A 20,546-nucleotide genomic window follows, 5' to 3' on the forward strand; every position below is an offset into this window, starting at 1 on the left:
CTTGTATAGTTTTTTTTGCTGTACTACTTGTATTTTTTTTCAAAGATATTTAATTTTTTTAAAATTATTTTCTGCCGCCATCTTCTGCGCGCAATAACTTTTTTATTTTTCTGTCAACATAGTTGTGCGAGGGCTCGTTTTTTGCGGGATGACCTGTAGTTTGCGTCGGTACCATTTTGGAATACATATGACTTTTTGATCGCCTATTTTTCTGAGACAGGGTGACTAAGCTATAAAGCAGTTCCATGGCAGGGCAGCCGGTCACTGTCCCCTGGAGCCGGAGGGGCGAGTGCAGCCAATCAGGCACTGGGAGAGTCACCTGGCTGTCAAGCAGCCTAACACTTCTTTCCACCCACCAATTCCGGTGGCATCAAGATACAACAGTACACCCTGCCCTCCTTACCTCTTTTGAACATTTATGCGCCAATGACCCCTCCCAGGGAGGTGCACTCTCTTATATTTACAGTAAGCTAAACCAACCCACTAATGAAGAGAAATTTCCTTTCATGATAAAATGGGAGGAGGACTTGGGGATAGAAATGACGCCAGAAAGATGGCAACATGGCTGCACAACGATATGTAAAGGTCTACCTTATGGAAACCTCCATTAAGATTCTACATAGAACGTTCCCATTAACAGCTATGTTTACGTGGTTGCCAAGAAGTGGGAGCGTGCTCCACACCCGTTGGTCCTGCCCAGTAGTGGATGGGCTGTGGGCACGGGTCAGTTGCTTACTAAACGACATGTTCGTAGGTCCAATATCAAAGTGTCCTTCGGTCTTCCAACTAGGAGATCGCCCGCTATGTATTAGGGTTAGAGTCCGTAAACTTATACCGTATATTTGTATGGCCGCAAGAATCCACATGGCCGCCAATACATTTCTTACCTGTCCAGCTCCAGCGCAGGTCTCCTCCATGCCGGACAGATCTTTTTTCAGCACAGCGGATGCACCCAGATGCCCCAGTGATGTGTCAGACGCATGCGCAGTGCAATTTTCATTTTTTTTTTAACTTTTGCTTTTCCGCAGATCCATGGCACGATCACAGTGACATCTGCGGGCGGTCCGCGGATCAGACAGCTTCCACTGACTTCAATCGGAGCCGTCTAGAGATGAGCGAGCGTGCTCGTTAAGGCAAAATACTCGAGCGAGTATTGCCATTTTCGAGTACATGCCCGCTCGTGAAAAAAGATTCGGGGGCCGGCAGGGGTGAGTGGTGAGTTGTGGGAGTAAGCATGGTGGGGGGGGGGGGGGGCGGGGGGAGATCTCCCCCGTTCCTCCCCACTCTCACCCACCGGCCCCCGAGTCTTTTGGCATGAGCGGGCATGTATTCGAAAATGGCAATACTCGCTCGAGTATTTTGCCTTAACGAGTACGCTCGCTCATCTCTAGAGCCGTCCCCTAGGAAAATAGAGCATGATGCGATTTTTTTCTTGTGCGTGCGATCCACACGTGATTAAAAAAAATAAATTATATATATTACATCTGCATGATCTGAATTGTTTTACAGATGCTAATGCATCCCTATGGGCACCTAGTGTTGCGGATCTGCCACGGATTTTATAATTAAAATCCGCCCGTGGACATTGGGTCTAAGACCTTAAAATGCCATTTAATTCTGTGGTGATATTGAATAAAATCTTGCTGAAACTAAACAGCCGTCCAGAAGTCACATGACTCAGAGCGGCCCCTTTCCCTGCAAGCAACAAGCCCCCCAGAGCTCCGCTGCCGGGAGAGTACATACGCTACAGGTTAGACCGCGGCCAGGCGCAATCAGTTTTCTCGCTTCAAAGAGGGTTTTCTTTTTCATTGCGCAAAAGCAGTAAAAATAAATAAATAAACAAATTAAAATACCCAACATGATCCTGGTATTGCAGTAATCGTGTGGATCCAGAATCAGATTATTTTTATTGAATGGTGAACACTGTAAAAAATAAAAGTGTAATTAATGTTATATATTATATGGACGCCAGAGTGCGGCCATTCCAAAACTACAACTGGTCCCATAAAACACAAGTCCTCATACGGCGACGTCAACCAGTTGTGGCTCTTGTGATGCGACCATGAAGATCACTTGGCCCTCAAGGGAATAGAAAAATAGGCTTGTCACTAAAGGGTTAAGGTAATTTGGCACAGAAAGTTATCAGTCAAGTTAGAGCAGTTTTCCAGGCAGCAGCGGGGTACAACGCCAATCTACGAGTACCAGATGAAACAGCATGGCACCCACCGGCAGTGAAGTCGACGGCTACTATCCTGTTGTGAAAATGCTCCTCAGAGCTAACAAGATTTGCGCTGCAGAACACGGAGAGCGTGGAAAGATTAAACATTTAATAGTCTGCTTCAAAGCGAGAGCAGAACGGAGGCGGCGTGAACGCTCTCCTCTGTGGAATTCAGCCCGCGGCATGAAAGATTGATCAGAGCACATCCAGGATCAGAGACACCGCTGCCCATTACTGCCGTCTTCGCGGGGTCACACTGGGACAGCCAGAAGTGTACCAACTCTGCAAACCCACTGAACACACCCTTCACAGTCACATTACAGCCGACTGCCACCGGGAAAATAGCTGAACCACAATCCCCGAGGCCCGGCCCACAGGCAGACTCACTGCGGTAGGTTCCTGAAGCTTACAGCCCCCGGTGAGTGCAGAGCGCCAAGGAGGCACAAGGAGACATATAGCCACGCAATTCCCCTCGGGGGAAATCTGGTACGCAAGTGGCAGATAGTACAAGGTTTATAGGAAAGCCACCTTCAAGTAGGGGGTGCTGCAGGGACATTATACCAACCTCACTCTACTTCCTGTGCTGCCCATTATAAGAGGCACCAGGAATCAGCTGACCAATGGTGATCCCAAGTAGCGGACCCCTGCCAATCATATGCTGAACACTTGTCAAAATCGATGGCCTATCCTTAGCAGGACAGGTCATTAAACAGTAAAAGGCCCAGCCAACCCCTTTTTCTACTTCTCTCTCCCTCTAAGGGGTCAGCCGATTTGTCTACCTGTTTCTAACCCTCTACAAGCTTACTACCGACAGGTCCTCCCCAATCAGTGTCGCTGCATTGTCTCTTGGATGTAAGGTTAGTGAAGGGATCAGGACAGGAGGTTGGTACATAATGAGACGGATGCTTGAAGGGGTTTTCCAGGTTATTTGTATTGAAGATCTCCTCTCAGGATAGGTCATCGATGGTTGATTGGCTGGGGTCTGCGGCTTAGGAGTGGAAAAACACACAGGGTATGGAGCAGAAGACAACTGCTCCAACTCCTGTGTAGTGGTAATTGCAAGCTATCGATTTTAATGGGAGCTTTACCTGCAATTACCAGAGCCAGCCACTACACGACGACGTGGAGCAGTCTCCCTGTGTTTTGCTGGTGAAAACAGGCGCTGGAACAGCTGATCCTGAGCGCGGACCCCGGCCAATCAACTACTACAGACTTATCCTGTGGAGGAGAGGTCATCAATAGAAATTGCCGAGAAAACCCCAAGTCTTTCTCTTGTCTTGCCTGGACCGTCCTCATAAAAGGAACCCGTTGGTTCCCTTGAGCCCCATAAAATAATTATGGGCTGATGGATGAAGGGGCTCTGAGCCGCCACTGATTGCGTGTAGCAGAGTCCTTGGGCGCACTCCTCCTCATTATATGTACACCCCCAAGGACTCTGCTACACGCAACTAATGGCGGCTCTGCAGGTGCTCAAGAAGGGAACAGGGAGGAAGGGAAGTAGAAAAATCACATCCGCAACGACTCAGCACCCCTTAAAGGGGTTGTCCACTACTGAACTATCCTCAGGACCTGCCAGGTTCCCTTTAAGAGTAGACCAGGAAAGGTCTATTAACCGCAGTCATGTGAGCCCTACTAGGATAACTGACCACTGCTGGGGTTGGCGAGTATGTGCTGCGCCAGTCTGTCACATGGAATGTCTGCTGACCACATAGCGACATCCAAACCCGACAGAAGACCGCCCACGTCTGATCAGACCACAGCAAGCCTCACTAGCCAGGCCGTGGCGGGCAACAATCCACAGGACGGAGCCGCCAGGCCGCAGCCCAGGAGCATTGTAAGCTGTCCACATGAGGAGGAGGAGCCACTTACACCCTACATTACTAAACAGGCGGTTCTCTCAGGAAACCATCAGCACCTGTCACCCAAAGAGCATTTCCAGGAGGATCTTCCATGGGTGTCAGAGGACGCCCCTACATTCACTTGCAGCGGATGCAGAATGTTAGCAGCTTGGAGGACGCAGAATCCGCATGCAGTCCTGAAGATGTGAAAGGATCACTAAGACGACGCCACTTGTCAGTAAGACGACACCTTACAAAGTCTCCAGATTAGACAAACGGAATTAAACATTTCCATTTGTCCCATGGATTTTATTGGGTTTAAAAAAAATTGGAAGTGAAAGCTTTCCATTGATTTCCATTTTTTTTTATACAGACCGAGTAGTGCGGTCTGAAGCTCTAAGTGTTGCGTTAAGAAAACAGAAACCAAACAGAACAGAAGCGCTGAAAGCTTTCACTTCTGCTTTTTTTAAACCCAATGAAATCATTGGGGGAAAAACCTGAGCCATATAACAGGGTTTTTACTGTAAAAAGGATTTTTGCGGTGGTGCCTGGCATAAACTAAAGAAAATGGACACTACTCGCTCGTTATCAGCCTCCACGGAAGAGCTGAGCAGCTACTGGTATGTCTGGCTGCAGTGGTCAGCTGACAAATCAGAGACCATATTTTAGTTTAGTCTCCAGTCTACCATCCAGACTGGAGAGGCTGTCTCATCTTCTCTCTCCCAACAAGCTAGAATGAGTTAGGGTCTAACCGGGGCTCATCCCTATTAGTTAGCCTAGCATTTACCATTGGCTCTATCTGGGTATTGCCTTAGTGTAGCTTGGGACCCTTCCAGGTCTGATACTATTTCTATAGCCAGCAAGTTTGTATCTTGAGGCTAGAATCGCACCTTGGAGGTCATATATGAGGTTTCTTAGTTAAAGGCGATCAATTCAAAACATTGGTTATTTGGGGCGCTTTTATACCGATATTAAAGGGGACCTTTAAGTTGCTTATAAGGGGTCTCAGTTATAGGCGACCAACTCATAAATATCTGTTGTCTGGGACGCATCTATATCGATACTGAAGGGCACCTTTAAAGGAGATGTCCCGAGGCAGCAAGTGGGTCTATACACTTCTGTATGGCCATAATAATGCACTTTGTAATGTACATTGTGCATTAATTATGAGCCATACAGAAGTTATAAAAAGTTTTATACTTACCTGCTCCGTTGCTGGCGTCCTCGTCTCCATGGAGCCGACTAATTTTTGGCCTCCGATGGCCAAATTAGCCGCGCTTGCGCAGTCCGGGTCTTCTGCAGTCTTCTATGGGGCTCCGTGTAGCTCCGTGTAGCTCCGCCCCGTCACGTGCCGATTCCAGCCAATCAGGAGGCTGGAATCGGCAGTGGACCGCACAGAAGAGCTGCGGTCCACGGAGGAAGAGGCCATCTTCAGCGGTGAGTAGAGAAGTCACCGGAGCGCGGGGATTAAGGTAAGCGCTCCGGTGAGCTTTCTTTACCTCCCTGCATCGGGGTTGTCTCGCGCCGAACGGGGGGGGGGTTGAAAAAAAAAAAAACCCGTTTCGGCGCGGGACAACCCCTTTAAGCTGACGTGTAACAGCCACATGCCTATCTACGGTGTTTTTACCGAATTTATTAGAGGACAGTCACTTTGTATCTGGGTTCCTGATGAGTCAATATTTGAGAAACGCGATGAACCAACTGAACCTACTTTGATTGAACAGTCAGGTTGTTGATCAGTTCTTACTGACCAACAGCATACTAGTCAGCGAACCATTCATATTTTTACGGTCTGGGTACTAACTGTAATTGAACTTAACACTAAAGCCCCAACCGACTAACTACAAGTCAGTCATTGTTGTGAATTAGCCCCTTTAGGTGACCATTATTGGGTCACAAACCCTGAACCGCATAATTAAAGGAGATGTCCCGAGGCAGCAAGTGGGTCTATACACTTCTGTATGGCCATAATAATGCACTTTGTAATGTACATTGTGCATTAATTATGAGCCATACAGAAGTTATAAAAAGTTTTATACTTACCTGCTCCGTTGCTAGCGTCCTCGTCTCCATGGTGCCGACTAATTTTCGCCCTCCGATGGCCAAATAAGCCGCGCTTGCGCAGTCCGGGTCTTCTCCTCTTCTCTATGGGGCTCCGTGTAGCTCCGTGTAGCTCCGCCCCGTCACGTGCCGATTCCAGCCAATCAGGAGGCTGGAATCGGCAATGGACCGCACAGAAGCCCTGCGGTCCATGAAGACAGAGGATCCCGGCGGCCATCTTCAGCAGGTGAGTATGAAGACGCCGGACCGCCGGGATTCAGGTAAGCGCTGTGCGGGTGGTTTTTTTAACCCCTGCATCGGGGTTGTCTCGCGCCGAACGGGGGGGGGGTTTAAAAAAAAAAAACCCCGTTTCGGCGCGGGACATCTCCTTTAAGGGTATATATTGCAATTTCTCCCCCCACTCGGTCTCCAAAAGTGTAACATACATCCATTACGGTGACCTTAAAGATTTTGGTGGTCAGGAGAATTCTGTAACTCAATACCCCTTGTTTCGCTCCCCCAGTCGGGCTAGGGGCTGCCACTTAGTGGGCTTTAGTTTTTTGTCTTCATTTAATCTTGTCCTCTTTTTTGTCCTTTTGTTCCTTGTTGTGTCTGTGAGGCATTACATTTTTAGAAATTATTTAATAAAAGTTATATTTTAAGGGATCCACACAGTGAATAAATTGCGATACTCTTCTGTATCCCTCTGCCTCAGTGCTTTATACGTTAAGAAAACAGAAACCAGAACAGAAGCGCTGAAAGCTTTCACTTCTGCTTTTTTTAAACCCAATGAAATAATTGGGGGAAAAAAACCATATGTGTCCATATGTTTATTCTGCGCCATTAATTCCATCTCTCTGCTCCAGAGAGCCCTAACACATATTCATGGCCGCCATGTGTGTCCTTTACTCATCGCGGCCCTGATATTCTGCTACAATGTATCAGTGCAGGTAAATTGTATCAATCCAGACTGCAGAAAGTTTACATCATTGAGAATTATCTACACCAAATGCAGATGTAACAAACCCTCAGCTGTGAGAAATATGAGGTCAGGACCCCGGAACGTAAACAATGTTTCCATTTACTGACAGTAAGCAGGGTTATTGAAAATGCGGAGGATTTGTTACAATGTATATTAGAAATGTAGAAAAATTTTCATTATACAAAGCAAGTCCTGTGATTGGCTGCACATGTCTCTGCTGTCAGTGATGTCATCACTGCTGCAGGAAACAGAGAGTGACGGGGGACCAGCAGCAGTGGTGCAGGGGCGAATGGGTAACATAACTGGTGGTAGCGGGACAGCAGCGGCCGTGCAGGGACGGCAGCCGGGGACCAGGTGAGGGGAGTATGGCTGGTTTGCATGTTCTGTCACCACCCAATTACAGTGGTATTCCAGGCTTTGGATCGGTGGACGTTGGACCTCCCATTGTGGCGCACAGGGAAGCACTGCAGCTTCTTCTTTGAGTTATAAGGTCACGTTCAAGTAAAAGGGATTGAGCTGCACTACCGGGCTTCTCCACTACACAAGGGGCGCCGCTGCTATAGGCTATAGAGGCTGCAGCACTACAGAAGCACTGCAGCCCCTCATACAGCTGATCAGCGGGCAGTCACATCCCACCAATCTGATACTGTAGTCCTATGCAGAGGCTGGAAATGATATCCGAGTCTCTGAAACCTCTTCTGCGTAGGAACGTGTGTCCTAATAAATCTCAGCCTATATTGTCAGCTGCCAGAGGGGAAGGGAGACTGATTTTGCTTCTAGCAGCATTAAGAGGGATCACAAGACAGCAAAAAGTGACAGAAAAGTATCTTTAAGCAAGAAACAATGAAAATGAAACAAATCATCGTGTGTAACAGCCTTTCGGGGCTTCTGGGATGAGATGTTCAGGAGGTAACGGCTTGCGGGCGGCAGGCGCCCCCAGGTTACTGGGACGGGTTCTGGAGACAATGCAGAGATCCCGCTTTTTTTACCGATGGTATTTGGATACAATATACAGAGGAGCATGAAATATCCCTGGAGCAGACTCTTATGATAGCGGCAAACGGAGGCGTTTGACGGTAGTGGAAATCCTATAGACTTTCTGCTGCATCTCTGCATCAAAAACAGAGTCAAAATCCACATTTTGACTCGAAATCAGCTGCAGATCCGCAGTAGATTTTGTCCTGCCGCTCCTCTGACCTCGCAGTCAGCCACCCGCTCTGCAGCGCCCCTCACACAGCAACTACTACCGATCGCTGTGGCTGCCGGACAAGTGATACACTCACTTTCACATCAACCGCCCGGCAGCGGCGCCGCTTAGTAGCAAGTCAGTGTGTCACAAACGATGTAAGGGCGAGTGAGCAAGGGGTTACAGCCACCACGTTCTGCACACGTGTCCACATGAGAACTTATCTATGGGGAAAATTGAAAGTATAAGGTGCGCGGCAATCATCTGCAAACCCTGGCTGACCTCACAGAGCTCCTCACGAACATCATCCGCAAGATCAGCGCTGCAGGGCTGTGGGCAGTATCAGCCAACACGCAAGGGATCTAGAAGCGAGCAGACAGTATCAGCCAACACGTGAGGGGTTTAGAAGCAAGTGGGACCGCCGCTGCAAAGCTGCCAGCAGTATAAACCAACACACAAGAAGGCTAAAAACAAGCGTGACTGCCGCTACAGAGGTGCTGGCAGGATCAGACAACGCACAAAGGGGTCTGGAAGCAAGCGGAACTGCCGCTGCAGAGCTGCGGGCAGTATCAGCCAACACGTAAGAGGTCTAGAAGTGAATGGGACCGTAGCTGCAGAGCATTATCAAACACATGAAGAGGTCTAGAAGCGAGCAGGACCGTCACTGCAGAGCTTCGGACAATATCAAACACACAAGCGGGACTGTTGCAGACAGTATAAGCCAACACGCGAGGGGTCTAAAAGTGAGAGGGACTGCAGAGCTGCTAGCAGTATCAGCCAACACACGAAGGGATGTAGAAGTGAGCGGAACGCCACTACAGAGCTGCTTGCAGTATCAGCCAACACACGAGGGGCCTGGAAGCGTGCGGGACTGCTGCTGCAGAGCTTCGGACAGTATCAGCCAACAAGCAAGGGGTCTAGAAGTGAGTGGGACCACCGATACAGAGCTGCTAGCAGCACACAATGGGGTGTGCTTTACAACACACAACAGGGTGTACAAGGGAGTAAGACCACCACTACAGAGCTGCTAGCAGTATCAGCCAACACACGAAGGGATGTAGAAGTGAGCAGAACGCCACTACAGAGCTGCTGCCAGTATCAGCCAACACACGAGGGACCTGGAAGTGTGCGGGACCGCCACTGCAGTGCTTCGGACAGTATCAGCCAACAAGCAAGGGGTCTAAAAGTGAGTGGGACAGCCGCTGCAGAGCTGTAAAGAAGCATAAGCCAACACACACTGCAGAGCTGCTGGTGGGATCAGGCAACACACAAAGGGGTCTAGATGCGAGCGGAACTGCCGCTGCAGAACTGCAGGCAGTTTTAGCCAACACACAAGGGACCTGGAAGCAAGTGTGCCCGCTGCTACAGAGCTGTGGACAGTATCAGCCAATATGCAAGGGGTCTAGAAGCGAGCAGGACTGCCGCTGCAGAATGTATCAGCCAACAGGTGAGGGCTCTAGAAGTGAGTAGAACCACCGATACAGAGCTGCTAGCAGCACACAATGGGGTGTGCTTTACAACGCACAACGGGGTGTACAAGGGAGTGGGACCACCACTACAGAGCTGCTGGCAGTATCAGCCAACACTCAAGGGTGCTAGAAGTAAGCGGGACTGCGCTGCTAGCAGTATCAGCCAACACGTGAAGGTGTCTAGAAGCAAGCTGGACCTCCGCTATAGAGCTGCAGGCAGTAACAGCCAACACATGAAGGGGTCTAGAAGCAAGCAGGACCGCCACTGCAGAGCTGCAGGCAGTATCAGCCAATGCATGAGGGGCCTGAAAGCAAACGAGACCGCCACTGCATCCGCTGGCACAGGGGCTGAATCGCTTCAAAACAAACAACACGCTTGCTGGTCCTCCAGGGGGCAGTGTTGTGGGGGGCACTTCTACATGCCCCCCCATCCCGGATACACTTATACATAAACGCAGGGGGCATCTTCCCTGCTGTGCTGGAACTGAAGGACCCAGCCTCCTTGTACTACATGGACAGCTGGGACTAGTAGTACAACGGAGTGTAGCTGGGGGTAGGAGTCACAGCTGATGTGTTTGGGGTGCAGCACACACAAGAGACACTGAGCAAACACCGACATAAACACAGATGAGGCTGATGACGTCAACGAGCACACCACAAAGTCGGGGATGGCGTCATTATAGTATGACGACAGCATCACCTACCCCGGGGTCATGTGGTGTCTTCCTTCGCCTCAGGTTCCTTGTGCCTCTCTGCTGCCTTCTTTCTACCCCACCTCCTCCTCCCCCTTGTCGTTTCCACTTCCGCCGGAAGCTGCTACTAGGACGCTATCACTATGGCAACAGGCGCTTCGCGTCCCTCTCACAAGACGGCGACCAGGGGCTGAGTGCGAGGGGTTCGGAGGAGGGATATGGGGTGAGCTAGTCGGCTAAGCGCGGATGTATCTTAAAATGGTATACCGAAAAGGGAGAGATTTGCTATTGGTCAGTTTACGACGGCAGGAGTCACGTGTGCAGAATCAGAAACTGCTATTGGTTGTAGGAATGAATGACGTGCAATCTGCTCGAACAGCCAGACATTTTCCTGACGACATGTAACATTGTTGAAGTTGATTTTGTCTCCGAGAAAATGGCGTCCAGACATCAACTGCCCGCAGAATATAGGAGACGAAATAGTAAACAAACGTGTCGGCCATTTTGGTATCGGGCGGAAATGCGTTTACCGATAACGACTAATGGCGAATATGATCGGGAATGATGACGGCATGCGGTGCGCGCGGTCCACTAGATGATCGACAACCCCAACCGCGCGGAACGTCCCTCGTATAACCGTAGAAACATCAACCAGGACTGGAAGCGGCTCCCAGTACCAACAAGAAGAGCGGAAGTGGGCGGAGAAAGCGCCGGAAGTGGGAGAAGTTAGACGTTCTGTCCACCTGCGGGCGACAGGCTGAATCTTCCTCCTGTTATTGGCGCCTTGGGCGACGCTGCTTTATAGTGACATGGCGGAGTCTTCTGGGACGGCGGTGGGGGGAGGAGCCGCGTCCAGCACTGTGACCACCGAGAACGAGGCGCAGCCGGTGAGTGACGTCAATAAGGCTCCATGATAGATAGTGACATCATGACAGGGTGATGTAGAGAGCGGCTGACAGAGGAGGCATCGCCATTAGACGGGGGCACTGCCTGCAGTCATGGCAGCATCATAGCCATCACAACTGCCATAGCAGGCCCTGTAGAGACGGTTGCCGCGGGTTGCACTAGGTAATGACTGACTGTCGCCATCTTTCCACAGGAGCCGCGCTCGCTGACTATAAAGCTGAGGAAGAGGAAGCCGGACAAGAAGGTGGAGTGGACCTGCGACACGGTGGACAACGAGAACCTGGGGAGGCGCTCCTCCAAATGTGAGTCAGCGCCGTGCCTGCAGCCAAAGAAAGCTGGGAGCTGCGGGAGGTCTGCTGCTTAAGGTTCCCCTTAATCAGATGACCCCGCCCCCCCCTGCCGATAACCACGGATCATGGGCCCGCTAGAGGTAGTCCTACACCATAACGGACGCTAACACAATGGTGCGGCCGCAGCTGCCCCTCCTCACCCGCCGTGTTACTTGGCGCCTCCTGAGTACGAGCAGGTGGGGATATTAGGGACGACTGTGCCGGTCCAGCCTCACCCCTCGACCGTTGGGGACAGTCATCTAGTTGGTCAGCTCCTCCTTGTGTAGGGCGTTGGCCCGCGGCTCTCCAACACCCACCATACTGACATGGTATGTTGGGGGTTATAGTCCCCGCCGGCTGGAGGTCGCGCACAAGATACGGGTGGCAGCTGGTCGCCCCGGATGTTAATATGTTACAGCCGCCGTTTTGAGGTTTCAACGCTGCTTTTTTTTCATGGATGTCACTTATCTGTGCATTTTCTCTCATCTCGGTTGACTTCTGGAAGCGCGGGGTCTTTAGTTACCATGACAACACATCCCCCTATATACATCCAGAGCTGTTAGCATGCCGGCTCACTCCTCACATCCGCCTCCCGCATCTCCATGACTCATTTTGCTGGCTAATTTAGGAACGTCAGCGTTTTCATGGCGCTCGGTGACATCTGACGGTGGGCGTTTGTGGAAAGTCTTCGTCAAGTTACCATGGTAACGGCTGATTTGTCTGCGACACTACGGAGAAGAGCGATGACTCTCAGGTGCCAAGTGACGTGAGTCTCTTCCTGTCCTGAGAGGCTCCCCTCCCCCATCATCCCACAATCTGTAACCAGCGTTGGTCTCGACCGCCAAATTATTTTTCGTGAAAGTTGAAGCCGTAGTCGTGCGCTAGCTCCGCCCACTGATGGGAGTGACAACCTTCACCCACATGGCGTTCTCACCCAGTGCTGGGAACACATGATCACTGTGACGGAGCGCGCCACAGATCCCATCCGGCCACCGCCTCCAGTCACAGTAAACAGGCCGCCGTTTGTAGAAGAATAATGGCCTGTTTACACGGACGATCGTCTGCAGAGACTGAGGATAAGCGAACAGATCACCGTTTGTCGTTCAGTCGCCAGACGCGCTCTCATCAACGGATATGGCTTAGACTCACACGATTCAGAAAGGATCTGGAAGATAACCATTCCGTGTAAGAGGTCCCAGGCCGAAGACCAAATCTGTCCAGACCAGCGCACAGCGCGTGACCCTGGGGGTGTGGAGGGCACCGCAGGGGTTACACATGGTTGGAAATTTCATTTTCATGCTAGAGTCCTGTTAAATTTGTACTTTTGTCTTAAATTTTTGTACTTTTGCCTTTCTGTATTCCCCATGTTTTTGCAAGCGCTGCGGAATATGTTGGCGCTATATAAATAAAGATTATTACCAGGACGGACAGTACCGCCTCGATGTCTCTCCCCGGGAGTGATGCCAGGACGGACGATACCACCTCTGTGTCTGTCCCTGGGACGGACACGGGATAAGTAGAGGTGGTGCTGCCTTTACCAGTTAGTGGTGTGCCCATTGGGTATGTGTTGAGCCCGCAGGAATAAGCCGGTGTCCCCAGGAAATGTTCTTGCACAGAACTACATGTCTCTTACCGCCTCGTGATAAATTCTTTCTTTTTCAGGCTGCTGCATCTACGAGAAGCCGAGGGCATTCGGAGAAAGCTCAACCGAGAGCGAAGATGACGACGACGACTGCTGCGAAAGTGCTCACTGTATTCGGGGACACAAAAAGAGAACACCTGGGGGCCAAGAAACCCCTCCGGCCAGCCACGACAGTGCCAGCAGCATGCAGCACTGAGACCTCGGGGGGGGGGGGGGAGAGTGACGGGGGCATCATAAACATGGCTGTTCCCACGACTCGGACAGTCACCAGGGCAGAGAGCGCAGTCTATTAGTGTCTTTGTATAGAGATGCAGCGGCTGGTTGACAGCTCGGCTGGGGGGGGGGCTCATTGACAAGACCCCGTTATTTAGCAGGTCAGGGGCCGTTCTCGCATGTGCTCTGTCATTCTTGTCCCTGTTAACATCATGGCTCATTTGCCCGCCTCTAAGTCATTGAATGTACATGCATGGCTCCTCCCCTTCCTCCGATGCAGCTTAGGCCAGTATACCATAATATATCCTGCTGAATGTATTTATTGAGATGGATCGGCCTTCTCTAAATTCTACCCAGAGAAACTACATGAAATGTAACCAAATAACTTATTATAAAGAGGAAAGTGTTAGTAAAGAACATCTACCCCTTAAATTCCTGTCAAAGTTCTTTAGTCTATTAGTTCTTTTCTGCCAATTATATTGGTCTCTAGGAGAGCTGGCTGACAACCAATATGGCCGCTAGCGCCACCATGAAAGGGTCATCAGCCGTTTCTCAACTCCTGAGTCATAGAACTGCTTAGTTATGCAGTCATATGGCTATATAGAACTAAGTACGTAGGTTTGCCCTCCACTAGTCTCTTAAAGAGGTTGTGCCAACCTATCCACAGGGTAGGTGGTATATGTCTGGTAGATGGGGGTCTCACTGCTGAAACCCCCACGATCCTGAGAATGGGGGTTCCGTATCCCCTTCTCATCTTTCCAGGCTCACTGCATCCACCTGTAGTGATTAAATGGAGCAGGGGTCATTCCTGCACAGCACCACTCCATTCACTTCAATGACGTTGACAGAAAATGACATTACAAGCCCTCGGCTATCTCCGGCAGTGCCATTGAAGATGAATGGAGCAGCACTGCACATATGTGACTGCTGCTCCAATCTTCTCACTGCTTGTGGTGCAGTAAGTGGGACACAGGACCCTTGTTCTCAGGATCAGTGTGTGTGTGTGGGGGGGGGGGGGGGCAGTTGAAGGACGATATGTCAGTCTTGGCACAGCCACTTTAAAGGCGACTTTAACAGGGTTGTCCTATTCCAAGAGATCCGCACTGTGAGCTTGTAATGCCAGATTTGTCCTGCAGAGGCCACTGCAGGAGAGATGAGTGACCTCCTTCAGCTTCTCCCTGCGATCACAGCGGATCAGCTAATCACCAGCAGGACTTCATTCTTAAGAAGGGGGTTGTCCAAATGGGAACTCTTTAATGGTGACGATATTAGTTGTCACACGCTTTCCCCAGATTCCTGAACCGCGATCACCCGACTCTGTCGGACCCTCTGAGGAGACATAACCGATTCCCAGGCAGACTTCTATTTTCTTATTCGTTGTAAGCGGAAATTCCCTCTCCAAACTGCAGTCAACAAATGATTTTTGTTCCGAGTCTTGATCTGCTTCCGGCTCGACTTGCACTAAACATGTGATTCTCACTTGGGGGAAATAGCATATTTTTTGAATAGCAAAAATCACTGCATTGACAACGAGGCCCATCTCCGTGCGTCTCACAACACGGGAAACTCGCCCGTAAATACAGCCTCATCTTGAAATATTCTCTTATTTTATGATCAAAAGAGACGACTTGGAGACTTTCCCTTCCTTATTGATTCTAAGGGGAAAATGCCCTTTTAGTGATGCGATAAACAAGGGTTTGTGCCAAGACCCCCACTGCAGCCAATCATAAGTCAGCCCTAGACTGCTTCCGCCCACGTAGTGCTTCCGCCTTACCGCACGCGGGGTGACAACAACCGGCTTCTGGCCGTCATCGTCCTTCCTCCTGCGTCATTACCTTCATGATACGACCGCTTCTCTCTCTTCTCACCGCACATTTCTGATTGGTCGGGTTTATTGAGATGCACACAGCTATGAAGTTGGGCTTCGATGACCTTAGTGACCCCGTTAGCATGGGTCCCCTCGATATTATTGTTCTGCTTTCTCTTTATAGAAATCTGTATATTGTGGAAACTTTCTTTTTCACTTTTTTTTTTTCTTCTTGGAATTAAATGATTTTTGTTTGGTATCTTTGTCCTGAGTTTATTTGTTTCACCCCCCAAAGTATCCTGTTATTTTATGCTATATTGCAATTTAAAGGGCCATTCGGGTGAAATTTCCTTTGATTCATTATGTAACTAGCCCCAATTATGTATGTCAGCATGTTACATTGGGGAGTTATTTCTTTCTATCTATAACTTCGTGATGTCGTCATCTTCGGGTGGGTCATGTGATCACTTTCTGACAACCTGAGGATTACTTGGCTTTACGTTCTTTCCAGGAGTCAGTTTTTTAGTCCGCATAATTCCAGTGTTATGATATTGGATGGACTCTAGCTCCATACAAGCTCTTCATAGGGTCAAACAAACTCCTATCACAGTTACTGCTGATTATATAGGTTCTGGTCTCACACTTATAATGAAGATCACAGCTCATCCTCCTGACTGTATACTCATGGATTGTAGTTTATTTAGGTGAATACGGAATGTAATGGTAATATCCTCTCAGCAGGCAGACATGGTTCTAGCTCTAGCTGGTCATGTGATGCTGTGCTGATGAATCATGGGAATGTTAGCAGAGCATAGAGAAAGTGAGCAGGGAGAAATCAAGGGGGGGGGGGGGGGGGGATGAAAAATGCGTTTTCACCCCAGTGGCCCTTTAAAGTGACCTGTCACATGCTTAGCAACTTTGCACATAATGTTGTTTATAAAGGCCAAGTTCACATCACCGTTAACCATTCCGTTTTCCTGCGCCTCATGGGAGCAGAAAACTGGAATACCATATGGACCCCATTACCTAGTGGGGTCCCTCCGGCGGTTTCCAGGTGAAATGGCGCAACATGCCTCATTCTTGAATACGTGCATCAACAATAGAATATGCTGCAAATTGTTCTTACACGCATTTCTTGTGTTATAAACTAGCAAACCTATTGAGAGTGTAACAGAATTGGAGGGGTGAGGGAGGGAAAAGAGGGGGGGGGTGAGGGAAAGGGAAAAGGTAAAAAGGGGGCAAGAGGTGTTTGCTACAGAATTATAGGATCCAGTATAGTACATTCATTTGCATCCAGTGACACAGTTGAGAACCTCTAGTGATAAGGAATTAAAAATAAAGGTGTTTATTCTTGGATCTACACACCCTGCTTAGGCCATATTTTAATAGTCAAGTTGGGAATACTTCTACCAGGGCACCCATGTCTCCAAAAATTGTGTAATTTTATCATTCCTAGAAGCGAATATTTTTTCGTATATGCAGTGTTCGGAGAGTAGATATGTTATATCCGATACTGTGGGAATTTGATTCGTCCTCCATTTCCTTACTATCAACAATTTAACAACAAGAAGCCTGTGAGAAAACCACCTTCTATGGATTATTGGGATTGTCTCAATGTCCAATAGGAAAATCGTCAGATCCAATGAAAAAGGAATTTTGTAGCCCAATTATGTTTTCTAGGAGAAGGAAGAATTCTTTCCATACTGATTGTAGAAGGGGGGGGGGGGGGGGGTGATTTGTATAAATTTGGAGAGAGGCCCAAATACTTGAGATTTGTTTATATTTAAAGAAGTCTCTGTCCGAAAGGTTGTATTCTAAACATAAACGCTCACAGTATTTTAGTTCTTCTATTGCTAGGTCTGAGAAGAATTTTATACCTTTAACTATCCAGTGATGCGTATTTAGGTTCGTGGTCCAGAGTTCTAAAGTTTCTATAGGAATGGAGACCTATCTCCTAGGTTGGTGGTGTTTGGATATCTGGAGGAGAAGTCTCCATATGGTGATTGCTGCCTTTATTATTAGTTCCTTGGGAGCTCAACTTTAGAGTCTATGCTGGATGCCAGAAGTAAATTTCTTAGTGATTTTTTTTTTTTTTTTTTAATTTTTTTTTTTTTGCCCGAGGAGCTTTGCTCCATGTTGGGCCAACTGATTCCCGTTTGCGGGACACACCATGCCCTAATCTGTTTAATTACCGTATTAGCCGACCCGAGTATAAGCCGAGTCAATAACTTTTACAACAAAAAACTGGTAAAACTTTATTGACTCGAGTATTAGCCGAGCTATACTCGAATTTTTACTAGGTAAAGAAAAAATACTCCCCTCCCAGCCGGGGGCTGTGTCCCCGGCGCGATGATCTTCCCGACGGTGCGACAAGCTGCTTGAGAATTCTCCCCGCTGTAATTTCCCTGCTCAGGTTTGAATTCTCCCGCTGCCAGCGCTGTGTAAGTAAATGCTGTAATTAGATCTAACGCCAGCCAATCACATCCGGCGCTCGATAAACCAATCCCAGCCATTCAGTGATATCATCCACTGAATGGCTGTGAATGATCGAGCGCGGCTGTGATTGGCTGGCGCTCGATCCTACACAGCGCTGGCGGCGGGGGAATTCAAAGCTGAACAGGGAGATGACAGCGGGGAGAATTCTCAAGCAGCTTGCCGCACCTCCGGGGAAAAAAATGTGCTGAAAAACTAGGCTTGTACTCGAGTATATATGGTATGTTAGCTCTGTAGTAAGCTTCTATGTTGGGGACTCCCATGCCTCCTGAACCTCTCGAGCTGTACATTATGGATGTGGCTACTCGTGGCTTCATATTCCTCCAGATAAATGACATCAGTTGTTTTTGTAATCTTCTGATTATTTTAGTTTGGCATAGACTTGCGATATTGCGAAATCTGTATAATATTTTAGGTAGGATCATCCTCTTATATATGACTATTCTTCCAAGCCATGAAAACTCGACTTTATTGTAAGTTTCTAAACATTTCTCTCTATCTAACAGAGATTCCATATTTTGAATCATTGTATTATCTGAGGAGAATGTAATGGTTATTACCAAGTATTGGATTTTCAAAGGTTCCCAATTGTATGGGAATTCTTTTTTTGATTTGGGATTGATGCTTATCTGTGATGTTTATCGCTAAATTTTTTGATTTTGCTTGGTTAATTTTATAATATGATATCCTGCTAAGATTGGATATGATTTCAGATGCCACTCAAAGAGAACCCAGGGGGGAGGTTAACATTAAAATTACACCGCCCGCAAAAAGACCAATTTTGTGTTGTCTGGATCATAAAGGCACTCCCCTAACCTCGGTATTCATTCGAATAGTCTCAGCTAGGGGCTCCATGGTTAAGATGAATAGTGTGGGAGTAAAGGGGCAGCCCTGCCTAGTCCCATTTGTAATTTCAAAGGGAGAGGAGGCCACTCCATTTATTAAAATTTTTGCGGAAGGAGAACCATACAGCGCCTGGATTGCCCCCTCAAAGCCCATCTTTCTCAGAACTGCAAAGGCGTAACCCCAATGAATCCTATCGAACGCCTTCTCCGCGTCCAAAGTTAGGACCAGAGAAGGGGCCCGAGAGAACTCCATCTTCTCCAATGCGATCAGCAGCCTTCTAGTAGCGTCGGCCGTCTGTCTCCCTTTGACGAAGCCCGCCTGATCACTATGTATGAGATCAGATGTTATCTCTAAAAAGGGGGAGTGCCGTAATATTTAGTATCATTGTTAAATAATGATATCGGTCTGAAGTTGGCCGGGGGAGGTGTCCTTTCCTGGTTTAGGCAATGTGACGATATTTGCTTGTAACATTTCTGGAGGGAGACGGCCTATTGCTCTAGCTTGATTAAATACTGCTGTCATGTGAAGTGCTAAATGAGATTTAAAGGTTTTATAATATTCATTAGTGAATCCGTCTGAAACCTGGAGCCTTGTCTCTTTTAAAGTTTTATTGATAACTTTTAGGGTTTCTTGTAGGGAGATTTGGACGTTCAATTTGTTTAACTGAATTTTGTTTAGTTTGGGGAGCTGAATTGAGGACAAAAAGTTATTCATCTCTGTCTCTGTAGGCTGCGGAATAGAGGTGCCCTTGTTTTATAGGGTTTCATTGAAATTCCCTAATGTTTCAGCGATTTCTAATAGGTTGGAAGTTTTCCTGTGGGAAACTGGGTCAACTATATATGGGGTTTTTTGATTTTTCCTTTTTTGTTTTACCCTGTTCGCCATCAACCAACTGAACTTATTGTTGCTTGTGTAAAGCAAGAATTTCAGGCTTTTTAGGTTTTTCTCGTGGTTCTCTATAAGTATATGTTTCGCGCTTTCATTCTTATTTTCTGTAAGTGTGTTTTGTAATGGGATAGTTGGTTTAGCCTGTAATTCTTTTTCTATATCTGCCAGACGTATTAAAGTAGTCTTAAGTAGTTTATCTTTATTTTGTTTGTGAATGGAGCCCTGCTGAATCATTACTCCCCTGATCACAGATTTGTGTGCGTTCAAGAGGGTGAATCGACACGTTTCTGGAGAATCATTAACGTTAAAATATTCTTTCATAGCTTCTGCGATTTTCTTTTGGAAATTTGGCTCCTTCATTAAGAATATGTTATTCCTCCAGGTTCCACAAGTCGAGATCTGAGGGCCCATCGTCAATTTGAGCATGGTCTAACCATGAAGTCGTTCCTATTTTGGCTTCTTGCACTCTTTTGAGGATCGGAAAGTCTACCAGAAACATGTCGATTCTAGAAAAGGATTTGTGGCGAAATGAATGAAAGGTATATTCTCTAGAATTTACATTTAAACATCTAAATGACTCAAACAAATCAGCTCCATGCATCCAAGCGGATAAAGTCAGGCCTTTTTCTCTACTTGATGAGCTGGAATCCAGGGTAGTGTCTGATCTAGCGTTATGAGGAGGTCTCCTTGTTGGACCTTTTTAATTATCCTCGCCACTTTATTCAAAAATGTAATTTGCTTCATATTTGGAGCATGCAGATTAACTAAGGTTATGAGGAGACCTTCGATTTTGCAGACTAGTATGAGATATCTTCCTTCAGTATCCACTATTTCTTCTATTAGTTGGACGTCTACTGGCTCTTTAATAGCCACCATTACTCCCGCTATCTTTTTTGTAGCATTAGCTAGGTATACCTTGGGGTATCTAGCTTGAGAAAATTTAGGGATCTTGTCGTGGGCAAAATGGGTCTCTTGTACACAGACAATATCCACTTTA

General features: G+C 47.9%; 2 protein-coding genes across 3 annotated transcripts in view; one reads left to right on the forward strand and one right to left on the reverse strand.

Annotated features, from left to right (window-relative positions):
* The window catches only part of MGAT1 (alpha-1,3-mannosyl-glycoprotein 2-beta-N-acetylglucosaminyltransferase), a 35,056-nt gene extending 24,478 nt beyond the window's left edge, over positions 1-10,578 (reverse strand). For both annotated transcript variants that reach the window (XM_066581359.1, XM_066581360.1), the window contains exon 1: positions 10,438-10,578. The gene's annotated coding sequence lies outside the window, so the exon portion shown is untranslated. The remainder of the gene's footprint in view (positions 1-10,437) is intronic.
* Positions 10,579-10,959: 381 nt separating this feature from the next.
* Positions 10,960-15,581, forward strand: PPP1R11 (protein phosphatase 1 regulatory inhibitor subunit 11). The gene is made up of 3 exons (XM_066581361.1): positions 10,960-11,312; positions 11,525-11,633; positions 13,323-15,581. The coding sequence occupies exons 1-3, from the start codon at positions 11,235-11,237 to the stop codon at positions 13,496-13,498; spliced, it is 363 nt and encodes a 120-aa protein (XP_066437458.1). The 5' UTR covers positions 10,960-11,234; the 3' UTR covers positions 13,499-15,581.
* The last annotated feature ends 4,965 nt before the right edge of the window (positions 15,582-20,546 follow it).

The sequence above is a fragment of the Eleutherodactylus coqui genome, chromosome 10 (assembly GCF_035609145.1).
Source record: "Eleutherodactylus coqui strain aEleCoq1 chromosome 10, aEleCoq1.hap1, whole genome shotgun sequence".
Classification (NCBI taxonomy): Eukaryota; Metazoa; Chordata; class Amphibia; order Anura; family Eleutherodactylidae; genus Eleutherodactylus; species Eleutherodactylus coqui.